We start from the raw sequence: 14,065 nt of genomic DNA, 5'->3' as shown, positions 1-14,065 counted from the left end.
GCTCGATTTTTTGACGTCAGTTGCTACGTTCTCCCACCACCATTGTCTAGTACACATCATCAGCATTGCCACCGTCTATCATAGCATGACATGATGCAAGAATCAGTCAATCATAAACGATATTTGTCACTTATACAATCAGTCAACCTCTGTGGATCACTAACAACACTACTAACAGTCTGATTAGATACACTATAGGCCAAATGGATACGTCTCGTCCAGTCCCAGAGGAGTCTTTGGTTGCACCCTCTCCAGTGACTTGACAGCTTCAGTAACGTCGAACCAGATGTACGCATCAAATTGGTTGTGGAGATACGCCTGCGAGTAGTGAGAGACGCGCTCTGTGGCCGGACGATATATGACCCCAATGAAACGCTCCAGGCGGGTTTTTTCAGCGGCCATCGCCGTACGCAAAGCAGGATCGAGGTGTTCCTTGCGCAGATCAATCACAAAGCTCGGGATCCCCGTATCGTGGGCGATGATCTCCCAGCTATCATCACGAGACGGCCGCACCTTCATCACCTCCATATCATCGTCCCATTCGTGGGCGGCGGCCACGGTGCCGGTGTGCGTGCCACACCCGAGGATTGCGACATTCTCCCGACCAAAATTCTCTCGGATGAGCTGGCCGATATTGACCTCGTTGCGGCGCGTGCCCATGCTGGTATAGCGTGCGTCGCCGCAGTGCGAGTTGTGCGCCCAGACAATGGCCTTGGCATCAGTAGGCTTGTGCCGGAACAGCCGCCGCAGAGTATCAAACATGTGCGTGTCGCGCAGCGTCCACGAAGAGGCGGAACTGTAGTACATTGCCTTGTAGTACCGCTCTGCGTCGCGGACGACGAACGCGTTCTGCTCGCTGCTGTGGAACTCGTCCCCGTCGAGCACATCGTGCTGCACGTATTGCAACCGCTTTTCCAGCAGGTCGCGCAGCATCTGCACCACCCCGCTCTCGCAGTCCGCCATCCCGCGGAGCGAGGCCAGCCCGTACGCGGAGGGGTCGTCCACCCAGGGCTGGAGGCAGCCGTACCGGCGGCGAGCCTCCTTGCCCGCGGGTGGATCCACCCGGTCCAGGTAATCGATGACGGCGCGGATCGACGCGCCCATGCTGTAGAGATCCAAGCCGTAGATCCCGGCTTTCTTCTCGTCGGGCAGTCTGGAATTGCGGTCGCGCATCCACTCGACGAGATCCTGCATCTCGCGGTTGCGCCACATCCAGGTGGGAAACCGTTTGAAGGGCTCGAGGTCGCGCGCCTTGCCGCCAATGCTCGCCTTGGGGCCGGGACGCTGGCGGACGTAGCGATCGATGGCCTCGGTGTCGGGCCAGTCCGCCTCGAGGGCCACCATCGTGTAGCCATGGTGCTCGATGAGCCGCTTGGTTATCTCCGCGCGGGCGGCGTAGAATTCCGATGTGCCATGGCTGCCGTCGCCTAGTAGCACGACCTTGTAACTTCCAAAGTCATCAAAATGCGAGCCGAAGCTGGGGTCTGAGATGGGGGGCAGCGGGTGGGCTGCCTGGGTGAAAAGTTGCTGGAGTTGCGCCATGTGCCGAGAGCGAGTAAAGAATCGTCGAACAGACCTCATTAATCAGGTCACTGTCGATGGCAAGGAGTCGGATATGCGCCTCGACTACTAAATAGTCAAATATTAATACTGGTGGTGGCCAGCGGCGAATGAAATCACCTCCTCGTCAACTCTACAATCATCATGACTTCACCGCAGCATATGGTACCAAGGACCACAACAAACGTATTATTATATCGTGTAGCCCAAATATGAGAATCCAAAATCTCTCGCAAATAAGCAATGAATAATCTCCGCAGAGTCTTGCCCAGATTTAGATCCCTATCAGCTAGAGTACTAACAACAAGAAATCGCATCCTCACAATGGCCACACCCATAAGCAGCCCATCCCCGCGCGTCGACCGCTTCCAAAAGTCCGTCGAATCCCTCTACGGCAGCTTCTCCTCCATCCCAGATCCCTCCGCCTGGACCCCGCCCCCTAACTCCGGCGGCCACCGCGGCCGCTACCTCTGGACCGACGCCTTCGGCGTCCTCACCCTGATAACCATGCACCGCGAATACGAGAAGTCGCTCGCGAACGCCGCCCAAGCCCCAGACGATCGGTACCTGGTGCTCGCGCGGCGCGTCGTGGAGACCGTGCACGAGATCCTGGGCCGCACGCGCGACGGCAAGGCGCGACTACCCGGTGCGACAGAGGAGAACCCGCTCGGCGGCGGGCTGCGCATCGGGAAGATGGACGAGCGCGGCCCGGACGCGGACGGCCAGTACCACCATTACCTGACGCTGTGGATGTTTGCGCTGAACCGGCTGTCGCTGGCGACGGGGGACCCGGCGTACAACGCGCAGGCGGTGGCGCTGGCCAAGGCGATCCACCCGCGGTTCTTTGTGCATCGCGAGTCTGCGCGGCCGCGGATGGTCTGGAAGATGGCGATGGATTTGTCGGCGCCGCTGGTGGCTTCCGAGGGGAATCTGGATCCCATCGATGGGTATGTGGTGTTCCGGCTGCTGCAGGGGGCGGCGATGCAGGCGGGTGGACGGGCGGTGCTGGCCGAAGAGATTGCCGACTACAAGCGGGTGATGGAGCGGAAGGGGCAGCATTTTGTGTCGAGTGATCCGCTGGACCTGGGGATGACGCTGTGGACGGCGCATTGGTTCTCGGAGAAGGAGGACTGGGCGGCGAGGTTGGCGGGGCGGTGCTTTGAGCAGATTTGTATTCGCTGCTTGTTTCACCTCGTCTGTAGATGAATGCTGATGGACACAGATGATCTGTTTGAGATCAACCGCTACCTCGAACGCAATATCAAGTACCGGCTGGCGTTTCGCGAGTTTGGAACGTGTATGGGCATCCTGTGCCAGGCGGAACAGACCACCGAGAAGGATCGCGCGGTCGACCTCAAGGTGTACGCCGATGCCATCATCGCGGCCTGGGATCCGTACATGGAGCTGTCTCTCTCGACCGACGTGACGCCAGACGACCTGCGGCCCATCACTCGGATCATGTATGCGGCAGCGTTAATTCCTGGAGGTGAGTAACAACAGCCAGAGAAGAGCATGAAGAAACTGACAGCAGGTGCAGCCTTTCGCAGCGGGTATCTGGGTCCTGAGCCGGAGTGTCCAGAAAAGTAGGTAAGGCAAAAATGGGTGATGTACACGGTTGCATTCAGAGTATATACGCCGATGCAAAGAATGAACTGAAAAAAGGTCCCTACTCGTACACAAAGTCTATCATGCATACGTATCGTCGTTCTTATATTCCAGGAATTCCAACGATATCCCTCCAGGAGGGCACACTCAACGGCAAGATGTATAGAACGTAGACCGTCCCAAGAGCAATCAGCAGCCCAGACCACTACGCCATTAGCAATGCATGACCTCTCTTCCCGGATAAGAAAACATACCTTTTCCAACCACGTATGGAACCAAATCGAGGTCATGAACAGCATCCACCATCCCAAACCCACAACAGCACTTACCAACCGTAAAGACCAAGTCCGCATCCAATCCCCCTCCTCGCCGCTCCGAACTTGAACCCTCTCATCCTCACTCTGACCAGAAACCTCCCCATCCATCTTCTTATCATCTTCCGCCCTCACAGAAACAGCCCTCATCGCCCCAACAGCTTCAAAAACCAGCATTGACGTCGCAAGCACGAGCATAAACACATGTCCACTCACATCATGACCCCCTGTCCATGAACCTCCAGCCGCCTTACAGGCCGCCGCCGTAAACATCTTCTCCAGTCCCGCAGAAAGGGACCCCTCCTGCGCAACAGCCTCCGCCGGATTCACCGGTGTCTCCGCCACAATGCGCTCGCATTTCCCGCCTGTAATCACAAAACTGCGGTCGATAAGTGGGGCCCCAAAGAACCATTGTGTCGTTATGTACCACACCAGCGTGGCCAGGCTGTATCGGAGGGCGGCCTGGGCGAGTCGGCGCGGTTGGTGTGCGGAAGGGGTAGTGTAGGTGGGTTGGGAGACGAGCAGGGAGACGAAGGCGAGCGTGGTCCAGACCCAGCCAACCTTGACAAAGTAGAGATTGAAGATGTTGTCCTTGCGAGCGAAGTAGTTGACCGGGTTTGGAGGGGAAAGGTTCACGTTGGCGGCGATGGAGGGAGCGAGTGAAGCGGGACGCGCGTGATGGGTTTGCTGGGAGCCTCGGGCTGTGGGAGAAAGGATGGAAAAGAGTGATCCCACAAGTAAGGTCACTGGATAGATAAGAAGAGCCGTCGTGGGAGGCCGCATTGTGGTGGTAGCTGCAATTGAAGGGGTTGATCGCTCTCGTGAGGCCATCCTGCGGGTCTATGTGTCGTGCGGTCGAGAATCTTTTTTCTGTTTTTCTCTGTGCAAGACGAAACTCGAACCTGAAGACAGAAAGTGTAATGTTATACAATCGACGACGAAGACAGAACTAGTCTAACATCATGTACCTCTCTATATGCAGTGGTGGATGAAGAAAGATTCAAGGATGACGTCGATGTGTGTCCGGCGAAGTTCTTGGCCTGTGATGGTCACAACAACCGGACTGGTACCTGCAGATTATGTCATTCATTGGTCTATCTCTAGAGAAGAATCAACATCAACCCTCTCCCAATAATATACCGGACCATACCCTGGTGGCAATATATGTTCAGAAGTATCCAGGTCCTAGGAAATGGCTGCGATAAAATCCTTTCATTATCCTTCTGAAGATTCCTGGGAGGGCAAACAAGTAGAAAACAGCATGGCCTCAATTCGAGGTACCACAAAGGTCGAACTTTAAGCTACAGTCCCTACTCAATTGACAAGTACACAAGTCGCGAGAAGACCAAGATGTTTTCACGGGAATAGACATGCTAGGATTCAAGAAAGAGAGGATGCACTGCTGAAGAGACTAAGCAGAAGGGCAATGGCAGATTAAGAGCTTGGTTTCCAAGAATGACATGGACTCACCGCGCAATCACTCCATGCTGACAACCCTAAATGATATTACTAGACAGAAGCATGGTATTCTGGTCAGTTCCAGACAAGGGCATCCATAGGTAATCTACAACCTGATGCAAACCTGGTGAATCTCAGTATTCACTAACTTCACTCCCATAAATAGTTCAAGTCATTCACTCTCCATTCTTTATGGAACTCCTTAGAACTAATGTAGTCACTACTATGTTTCCATTCACTGGACAAACAAAAAAGGATTCATAATGCACAAGATCAAGTGTTACTACCCTTTATATCAAACTAATCTATTCTATCTGCTGAAGCACGTGCACTTTATAACCCCATCTCACCTGCATCTACATCTACGGAGTACATCTACAACAATATGGACTTTACTACCACTGACAGTATGCAGCAGCAGCAGCAAGCAGAGTTCCAGGTTCCAGCTGAACAAAGTCCCCGGCATGGTCATCATGAGCAGGATCAGCACCAAGGTAAGCCTTCTGCTACCAGCCCGTCCCCAGACTGATCTGACTGCCGATCCGTAGGAATGGAGTCCACGGAACTGACCATCTGCTACGAAACACTGAGTGTCAAAGATGCCGACGAGAGAGCCGATGGTCGCGTGGAGCAGAGAGGAGAATCCCAGGCTCGTAACGACATGGCCGTTCCTGTTTCTGCTCTGGAAGCGGCCGTAGAGAAAGGTAAGACTGTGCTCAGCGAACTCCTGGGGGTTCTCAACCAGTCCCATGTCTCGACTGGAGATACGGACTGGCGGGACGCTATCAGTGAACTGCTTGAATCTGCTAGAAAACCGAAAGCGGTGATTGGGGTGCTCGGGGCCACGGGCGCAGGCAAATCGTCCCTTATCAATGCGATCATTGATGAGGAGGGAATGCTAGCGACGAACTGTATGCGTGCGGCCACGGCGGTTGCCACCGAGGTCGCTTATAATGATGGCCCTCGGCGATACAAAGCTGAAGTCCAGTTTATCCTGCCTGAGGAGTGGAAAAGAGAGCTGGAGATCTCGTGCCATGAGATGCTGGACGAGAATCCGGATATAAACGCCATCAAGAGTACCAGGGAGAAGATCAAGGCTGTGTATCCCGAACTGGATAACGTGAATCTCACAGGTACCACGATGGAAAGGCTGCTTGGCCATCCGCGCATTGCGAACCTGCTGGGATCCTCGCTCTTGATCGAGGATGACGACCCTCGGGTCTTTGGAGACAAGCTCAAGCCCTACATTGACAGCAAGAGCGGAACAGCTCGAGATGACGCAGGTCTCTGGCCGCTTATCAAGACAGTCCGTCTGTACGTCAAAGCCCAGGCGCTAGCAACCGGCGCGTTCCTGGTGGATCTTCCTGGCCTGTATGACTCCAACGCTGCTCGTGTCGCTGTCGCAGACGACTATCTGAAGCGCTATGCGGCCCACTGGATCGTGGCGCCCATCAACAGAGCCGTGGATGATAAAATCGCCCAGTCGTTGGTCAGCAAGCATCTCAAGTCGCACATGATCTTTCATTGCATATGCGATAGTTTAACTTTCATCTGCACGAAGACCGATGATATTTCTGTCACTGAAGTCCAAATGTGTCTGGGGCTCCAAAGCCCGTCATTTGAACGAGAGGAAAGAGAGAAGCATGAATTGTCGACCGAGGTTCAAATGCTCGACGAGGAAAAGGCGAGAGTCGAGGGGTAACTGAATGAGACGCAAGATCACATCGACAGCCTGGAAGATGATTCGACAGACTACCCACAGCCATCTCCCCTCAAGAGAAGATGGAAAAGCGATGCGGAAAGCATTTTCACTGAATTCCCAGTCAGTCAAGCTTCCGCGTGTGCAGCAGTCACGCCTGAGAGTTCTGAAGCCGCTCAAACTTCAACCCTAGCCTCAAAAGAGGAGATCCTTCGTGAACACAAGGCCCGAAAATCGGTACTTCGCAAACGACGCAACTCTCTCATTCAACAGAGAAAGGTCAAGGGAGAACAGTTGGAGAGACTCACAGCTGATCTGGTCCAGAAACACGTGAACAATATCCAAACTTCCATCCGGGAACGCAACAATTATTCCAAGAAAGAGATCACCAGGCACTTTCAGCACTTAAATCGCGAAAACGACAACCGGATCCTGAATGGCAAGATTGAACTCGAGGGGGAGCTTCCTGTTTTTTGTGTCTCAACCAAGGCATATCAGAAGCTCCAAGGTCGGCTTCAGAAGAACGAGCCTGGAGTGGCCGGGTTCACCGAGGCGGGACAAACTGAGATACCCCAGTTGCAAGCTCACTGTATCCGTTTGACGGAAGGTCCACGAAAGGCGTCAAGTAAGCTCTTCCTAATCGAGTTGAAGAAATTATTGCAGTCAATGTTGCTTTGGTCCTCGGCGACCCGTTCAGCTCATGTCCTGTCGGATGCAAAGAAGCAGGAGATGGAGGTTGGATATAAAGAAGCGGTGACAAAGATGGAGAAGGCAAGTTTTCTTTCACCACCCACTCACACCAAGCTGACAATCTCAGGGAATGCAAGAATTGCAAGATCAACTCTTTGCTAGCCTGCGCGGAACTTTTGCAGGAAACATATTGCAGAATTGGGTAAGTGGCGACCACATATACCCTCCGACTTGGATTAATCGAATAGAAAACGCTTGTCAGCATGGCAGTCAGGGATTCCGGGAAGTAGTCGCGGATTGGAATGAAGATGTGCATTGGAGCACCTACCGAGCGATATGCCGTCGCAGCGGGGTCTGGAAAGGCTATGTATGTCACGCCCGCCAAATAGCCATGAAATGCTAACTGTCCGTCAGAATTGGAACATCGAGGTGTAAGTAATGCTCGAAGCACATTGTTGATGAACAAGAGAGACTGAACTGTCGACAGGGCCTACCCCATGCTGGAATATATCCGCTCCTACTGGATCAGGTCAGATCTCGAATACCATGAAGACGATCGGCTGCTGACTGCGCATTAGGACGTTCAACGAAGAGATCCAATTGCATTTCCAGATCTTTTCCCAGGATACCGGAACATGCCTTGACATCTTCCACAAGGACATAGTCTCATCTGCAGATGAGAGTATCGCGCAACAGAACAATACAGAGCTGCAGAAAACCCTAGGCACGGCCGTCAACTTTTTGAGACACCACGTCAAAGAGACCGAGGAGTCCCTCAGGATCCAACAGAAGACTGCGAACCGGTTGTTCGTCGAAGTGATTGCAGCAGAGCTTGAAGGAACATTTTGGCGGTGCGCAAACGAGGCCGGTATGTATTGGTTATCCTTTATGCGTGTCGTCAGCTGACGGAGTAAGGGACTGGGATGCTCAAGCGGATGCAAGCTCTCATGAAACGTGAAGCCAAAGTGAATGGGGCACAAATCCTAGAAAAGAGTGCCCAACGAGTGTCTGAAGAGCTATCCAACATATTGAAACAGACCGAGGGCAAAATCACACGTATGGTCCGCGCAACCGTGGGAGAGCTGGCGCGCGATTACCACACAGCGATTATTGCATCACAGATCTCCGAGCAAGAGTTGCAACTGAAAATAGAAATGGCTCAAGCCATTCGCAAAGCAGAGCAGCATCTCATATTGGACCAACTTAATCTCAATGTTGAGGATGGTCCGGCAGCAACTCTGAACGACTCTCCGGCGGCGGTGGAGACGGGACCATAAGCCAAAGAGCAGACTGAGGATCAAGAGGGCCCAGGGAATGTTTTATTTTCTGATTCGAAATGGCGGTCAGATCTGAGTACTATAATAATGTCGTGCTCCATTCCAAACCCTTGGGTTCACCCATCGAAGCCACAGGATCGGGTACGTGTTGACTTGGGACTCGATTGCGGGCGCTGGGGCCAGTGGGTGATTCGCCAATAGTCCAATGCTTCAACTGCTGTCAAGCACTATCTAGATAGAGATCTAGATCGTCTCGTCACTTGCAGATGGGTCATATTTTCATGCAACGGAAGATGGAATACCTTCTGTTTTATTCGTAGTAAAGTGACAACGTCGGACCTGTTTTTGCTCTTCATCTCGAGGACTTCGTAGACAAACTGACTCTACCTGCGTCAGAATCATAGCTGAACGCCAGTACTTCTGTCGCGTCCACGGAAGAATCGACGAGCTTCCACAAATGCACGCTAAGCCAGCAGCAGCACTTGATCTCTTTTACCAGCCTCCTGGTTTTTTCTCTGAGGCCAAGTAAATGGGGGGGACGTTTGATCACAAGATAGATAGATATAATCCAGAGAGGATGATCAGAGAAGATAACAGGTCATCATTAATATATTAAACTTCATTCTCCGTTAAGATTGTTGATGAATTGACAGCTCTCTCTTCTCTGCTATCTATACAAGGTAACACAGCACTTGAGAGCACATGACTTTAGCATCAGCAGTGTCAACATTTTTCTATTATGGCATTCTTCTCCTCCTAACCACATCCCATTCACGACATTGTGAAATCACCGTGAATTAATTTTGGATACCTGATATTCTTCTTGATCTCTTCCTCCCCATCTCTATATTATTCACTATCGCCTGCTCTCACCGGTATACCAGCGGAAGAATATCAAGATAAACATTTCCACCGCCTTCGTTGACATTCGATACTCTCAGCCAATCAGCGACTGGGATTTTTTATAACCAGAAAAAGACCAGAACAGGAAAACGCCGCAAGAAGAAAAAGAGATGGTTCTTCCTCAACTCTTTGCCCGTCACAAATCCAAGCGGTCCACTTCTTCCAAAGAGGATTCGAAGAAGACTTCATCTCCAAAAAGTCCTMCTCTATCGACGGAGACTCCTCCATCTCGGTCATCCTCCACTTCAACTTCTTCGTCTCGCCACACCCCCAGTCATCCTCCTCATTTTCGCTCTCACTCCACATCTACCGCCGACACCCGTTCCTCTTCCTCATCATCCATTCATCCACCGTCCTCTCAGTCCTCGAGGTCGTCCAAACCCAAGTCGAGATCTCAGACCTCCGCTAAATCCAAACCTTCCTCGTCCAAGGACGCCTCCGCTGCGAGGTTCAGTTTCCCTACCTCCCGGCTATCCTCCACCTTCGATCGTTACTCTCGCGATCCCGACTTTCATCCTTTGAATCTTCCCCCCGACGAGCTACGTCGTTTATCCGCCATGGCTTCTGCCGCCGATCGAAGTTCAATGGATATCGATTCGCCYGCCTCTCCTTCCCAGAACACCAATGGTGTGAACGGCGCTCAGACTGACCGGACTCCTACCCCGCCGCCGCACAAGTCCAATGGCTCGGTCGCCGAAGCCGACTCGTTCAAACTGGCGGGCAATAAATTTTTCAAGGACGGAAATTACAATCGCGCGATTGAAGAGTTCACCAAAGGTGAGTATGCATTTTCGTATGTAAAGTATTCCACAAGGCTAATTGGTTAGCCATTGAAATCAACCCCAGTTCCTCCATCTACCTCTCCAACCGGGCTGCGGCATATCTCTCTGCCAACCGCTACCTCGAAGCTTTAGAAGATGCCGAGCGCGCTCTGGAGCTGGATCCCGACAACTCCAAGATCATGTATCGTCTGGCCCGCATTCTGACTGCTCTGGGACGTCCGTCCGAGGCTCTCGAGGTTTTGTCCCGTGTCCAACCCCCCGCCTCTGCGACCGACCGTGCCGCTCCTGAAAAGATGCAGCGCTTCATCAAACAAGCCGAAGAAACCCTGGCGGAAGATCGAGGTGTGTCGATGGTGCTGTTCTGCGTTGAGCAGGCACGGCAGCTGCTGGGCCGCGGAGTCAAGGAACCCCGCAAGTGGACTCTTCTGACGGCCGAAGCACAACTGAAGATGGGTAATGAAAACTCGTTGAGGAAAGCGCAGGATATCGCCATTTCTATGCTCCGCGAGAACAACCAGGACCCTGATGCACTTATGATCCGTGCTCGTGCGTACTACGGCTTGGGAGAATCCGAACAGGCTCTGAAAACGCTTAAGATGTGTCTGGGTCTGGATCCCGACATGAAACAGGCGATCAAGTTGCTGCGCACCGTCCAGAAGCTTACACGCACCAAAGAGGAAGGAAACAATGCTTTCAAGGCCAAGGATTACCGCAAGGCTATCGAGCTGTGGTCCGAAGCGCTCGAGGTGGACCCTCAGAACAAGGACATGAACGCCAAGATCCTGCAGAACCGAGCTCAGGCATACATTAACCTAAAGGAATACGAGAATGCCATCAACGAGTGCAATGAGGCCTTGAAACTAGATCCCTCGTACCTCAAGGCGCAGAAGATGCGCGCCAAGGCCTACGGTGGCGCCGGCAATTGGGAAGAGGCTATCCGCGACTACAAGGCAGTAGCAGAGGCCAACCCCGGTGAAAAGGGCATTCAGGAGGACATTCGCCGCGCAGAGTTTGAGCTGAAGAAGGCTCAACGGAAGGACTACTACAAGATCCTTGGTGTCTCCAAGGACGCATCGGAGTCGGAGATTAAGAAGGCCTACCGCAAACTCGCCATCCAGTATCACCCCGACAAGAACCGGGATGGTGAGGCTGGTGACGAGAAGTTCAAGGAGATCGGAGAGGCCTATGAGACTTTGATCGACCCTCAGTAAGTTCCCCGTCGGCTTGGTAGTTCTGGTATATTCTAACGTCATATAGGAAGCGCGCTGCTTACGACAATGGCGATGATCTCATTGACCCTGCCGAAATGTTTGCAGGCCGTGGCTTCGGCGGTATGGGCGGCATGGGCGGTATGGGAGGCATGGGAGGCATGGGAGGCATGGGTGGGGCCACTCACATCAACATCGATCCCAGCGTTCTCTTCAACATGATGAACGGCGGCGGAGGATTCGCCTCGGCCGGTGGCCATCCCTTCGGCAGCCAACACCACCATCAGTCTCAGGGCTTCCCTGGTGGATTCCCTTTCTAAACTCAGACTCAATCCGACAGTTTGAACCACGATAGATGAAAAAGATCGTGAAGCGATGTGATTGATACCACAACGACGATAGAACTCTTCTTGCTTTGGTCTTGCCTCCTTCATCTGCATAACAGGCCGCTCCACATGCATACGTGTCGTCTTTCAAAATATTCCCTGGGTGCATTGCATATCGGACTGCTCCTGATGCCTGATGCGATAGATTGGCGTCCCTTTTGTTTTCATTTCTTTGCCACTTTTTCCCACTTTTATCGGCCTGATGGTATCCGGGTCGAGGTTCTTTGTCGTTTTGTTTCACTGGCTTTCCACGTATCAGTGGGATTCGAGCAGAAGCAGATCATTTGATTTGGGGCGCGGCGGAAGTCATTGTAAGGCGTTATATACTCCATGTACGGTTACTGATTTTTGCTGGGGCATGATGATGCCTCCTTTTGATATGAATGATACATTTTTCCATGGTCGATTACTGATAGACATGAATACTCGAGGTTATGCCATTGCGGATTCATTCACACTCCCAGACGAAGACTTTTCCTAAATATCATACCATTTTACCCAACATAGAACAGGATTGGTCCTTCCTTGGAGCTGAAGGTTACATCCATCCATCCTCCTCGCCTTTTTTCATCGTTGTCGTCGTCGTCTTCCTCATTGTCACCCTCACCCTCGTCAGCGCTTTCCTCATCGTCCTTCTCATCATCACTAATCCTCCCTGTCCCAACCATCGCATCGGCCATCCCCTCTCCCGACTCCACAACTTCCACACCCTCCCCCTCGAGCCTTACGCTCCCACCTTCAGTACGCACATGCACATTCCCAGCCCAAGCAGCCGGATACGCAACCTCCATCGCCCCATTCCCCGCAACATGACACCCCGCCACAAAGTAATTGGCCTCAGCCCCAGCCTCAGCCTTCGAACCCAAGACATAAGGCTGTGTAACATGAACCCGCTGCTCACCGGATCCAGTCTCCGTCACGATCGACACATTCCGCCACCTATCCCCGGTGCAATCCTCGCCAACACCACCAATAACCGGAATAAGCATAGCAGTGATATCACCACCGCCCGAAACCAGCCGCGCAGAGCGCGAAAAGACCATCCGGCCTGCGATGGGCCCTGTCTCAGTCTGGATGTCGAGTTCGTAGGGACGGGCTGGTAGATCGCAGGTTTTCGTGACCTGGGTATGTGGCAGTGAATCATTGCCGTCCTGGTCCAGCTTCATGGCCAGTTCGAGGTCCGGGAGGATGGCTGCCTCTGGCGCGGTGAATGAGACGGTGACTGTCCCTGAGAGGGAGCGGATATGCAGTCGCGCTGGCTCGAATGGGTGGTCTGGGTGGGCCGGTTGCGGGGCGATGGCTACGGTGATGTTACCTGTTGTTGTGGTGAGGGATAGGGAGTCGTAGAGGGGGTACACGCCGTGTATGTTCGCGGCGTTGGAGTCGATAGCTATTCTCCGGTCCCTGGATGCAGATGCAGACGCGGGGCTACCCTCGTCGCTGGTGCTGGAGCTGGTGTCTGGAAGATCACCGGTGGATTTGGGCGACTGCAGCGGTCAGTAGTGTCTAAAAGCATGGATGCACGCAATGACTCACCCGAGCACAATACCGAATGACATTATAAAGCATTACACTGAACCAAACGGCCAGGACAGCCTTGAGAAGGAACAGTAGACACGTCCATCTGGAGGTCCTGGATCGGGAATGAGTCCGCTTGAAGCCGGGGGTCCATGCATCGTCAATCCCGAAGGAAGAGCTTGGCCTGGGATTCGGGCTCGGGCTGAAATTCTTGACGTCTCCTATTTCGAGCTCTTTCATCCCGTCTGCGGGCGTGGTTTCATAATCTCCAGACTTAGGTAAGAGGGGAGCTGCGCTATGAGATTGATCCTCGTCTTGCAGTGACGTTTGGTAGGTGGGTGCAGAGTCATGGTGATGGTCTGAAGGACCGACCTCAGACATGATACCGTTTTGGGGGAGAAGATTGATCCTTTCTAAAGTATTGAGTGTCGGGGCATATGATTTGGAGGATTGTAGAATGGAGCGGTTAGCTTGTAAGAAGCTCGCAGAAGAGCGTTGGTAACATGCAACCTGAAGGTCGAATATACAGAATTGTAGATTACGACATGATGAAATGGGAAGACGAGCGGTTTGGTCTATTCAATGATGGAGCTGTGATGCGGCATACGATGTGATGATGGTGGTTATGATGATGATGTTGATGTTGAAGGGGAGGAGCACGTGGA

General features: G+C 52.8%; 6 protein-coding genes across 6 annotated transcripts; 3 read left to right on the top strand and 3 right to left on the bottom strand.

The window, feature by feature from the left end:
• Positions 1 to 192: 192 nt before the first annotated feature.
• Asppvi_003171 (putative erythromycin esterase) lies at positions 193 to 1,542 on the bottom strand (the record flags this gene model as incomplete). Its single annotated transcript, XM_043299143.1, has 1 exon — positions 193 to 1,542. One exon carries the CDS (start codon positions 1,540 to 1,542, stop codon positions 193 to 195), a length of 1,350 nt encoding a protein of 449 aa, XP_043155078.1.
• Positions 1,543 to 1,803: 261 nt separating this feature from the next.
• Asppvi_003170 (uncharacterized protein) lies at positions 1,804 to 3,147 on the top strand (the record flags this gene model as incomplete). The annotated part of the gene is made up of 3 exons (XM_043299142.1): positions 1,804 to 2,731; positions 2,783 to 3,046; positions 3,092 to 3,147. 3 exons carry the CDS (start codon positions 1,804 to 1,806, stop codon positions 3,145 to 3,147), a joined length of 1,248 nt encoding a protein of 415 aa, XP_043155077.1.
• A 121-nt stretch (positions 3,148 to 3,268) lies between these two features.
• Asppvi_003169 (putative inositol phospholipid biosynthesis protein Scs3) lies at positions 3,269 to 4,262 on the bottom strand (the record flags this gene model as incomplete). Its single annotated transcript, XM_043299141.1, has 2 exons — positions 3,269 to 3,370; positions 3,420 to 4,262. 2 exons carry the CDS (start codon positions 4,260 to 4,262, stop codon positions 3,269 to 3,271), a joined length of 945 nt encoding a protein of 314 aa, XP_043155076.1.
• A 1,060-nt stretch (positions 4,263 to 5,322) lies between these two features.
• Positions 5,323 to 8,603, top strand: Asppvi_003168 (uncharacterized protein; the record flags this gene model as incomplete). The annotated part of the gene is made up of 9 exons (XM_043299140.1): positions 5,323 to 5,431; positions 5,486 to 6,635; positions 6,765 to 7,371; positions 7,454 to 7,528; positions 7,589 to 7,693; positions 7,741 to 7,757; positions 7,814 to 7,855; positions 7,905 to 8,194; positions 8,242 to 8,603. 9 exons carry the CDS (start codon positions 5,323 to 5,325, stop codon positions 8,601 to 8,603), a joined length of 2,757 nt encoding a protein of 918 aa, XP_043155075.1.
• A 1,013-nt stretch (positions 8,604 to 9,616) lies between these two features.
• On the top strand, positions 9,617 to 11,816 carry Asppvi_003167 (DnaJ and TPR domain protein; the record flags this gene model as incomplete). The annotated part of the gene is made up of 3 exons (XM_043299139.1): positions 9,617 to 10,283; positions 10,334 to 11,495; positions 11,546 to 11,816. 3 exons carry the CDS (start codon positions 9,617 to 9,619, stop codon positions 11,814 to 11,816), a joined length of 2,100 nt encoding a protein of 699 aa, XP_043155074.1.
• A 560-nt stretch (positions 11,817 to 12,376) lies between these two features.
• On the bottom strand, positions 12,377 to 13,781 carry Asppvi_003166 (uncharacterized protein; the record flags this gene model as incomplete). Its single annotated transcript, XM_043299138.1, has 2 exons — positions 12,377 to 13,369; positions 13,419 to 13,781. The coding sequence occupies 2 exons, from the start codon at positions 13,779 to 13,781 to the stop codon at positions 12,377 to 12,379; spliced, it is 1,356 nt and encodes a 451-aa protein (XP_043155073.1).
• Between the last annotated feature and the right edge of the window lie 284 nt (positions 13,782 to 14,065).

This window comes from Aspergillus pseudoviridinutans (assembly GCF_018340605.1).
Source record: "Aspergillus pseudoviridinutans IFM 55266 DNA, scaffold_2, whole genome shotgun sequence".
Lineage (NCBI taxonomy): Eukaryota > Fungi > Ascomycota > Eurotiomycetes > Eurotiales > Aspergillaceae > Aspergillus > Aspergillus pseudoviridinutans.
The sequence above is the reverse complement of the archived record's forward strand: the minus strand, read 5'-3'. Positions and strand labels throughout refer to the sequence as shown.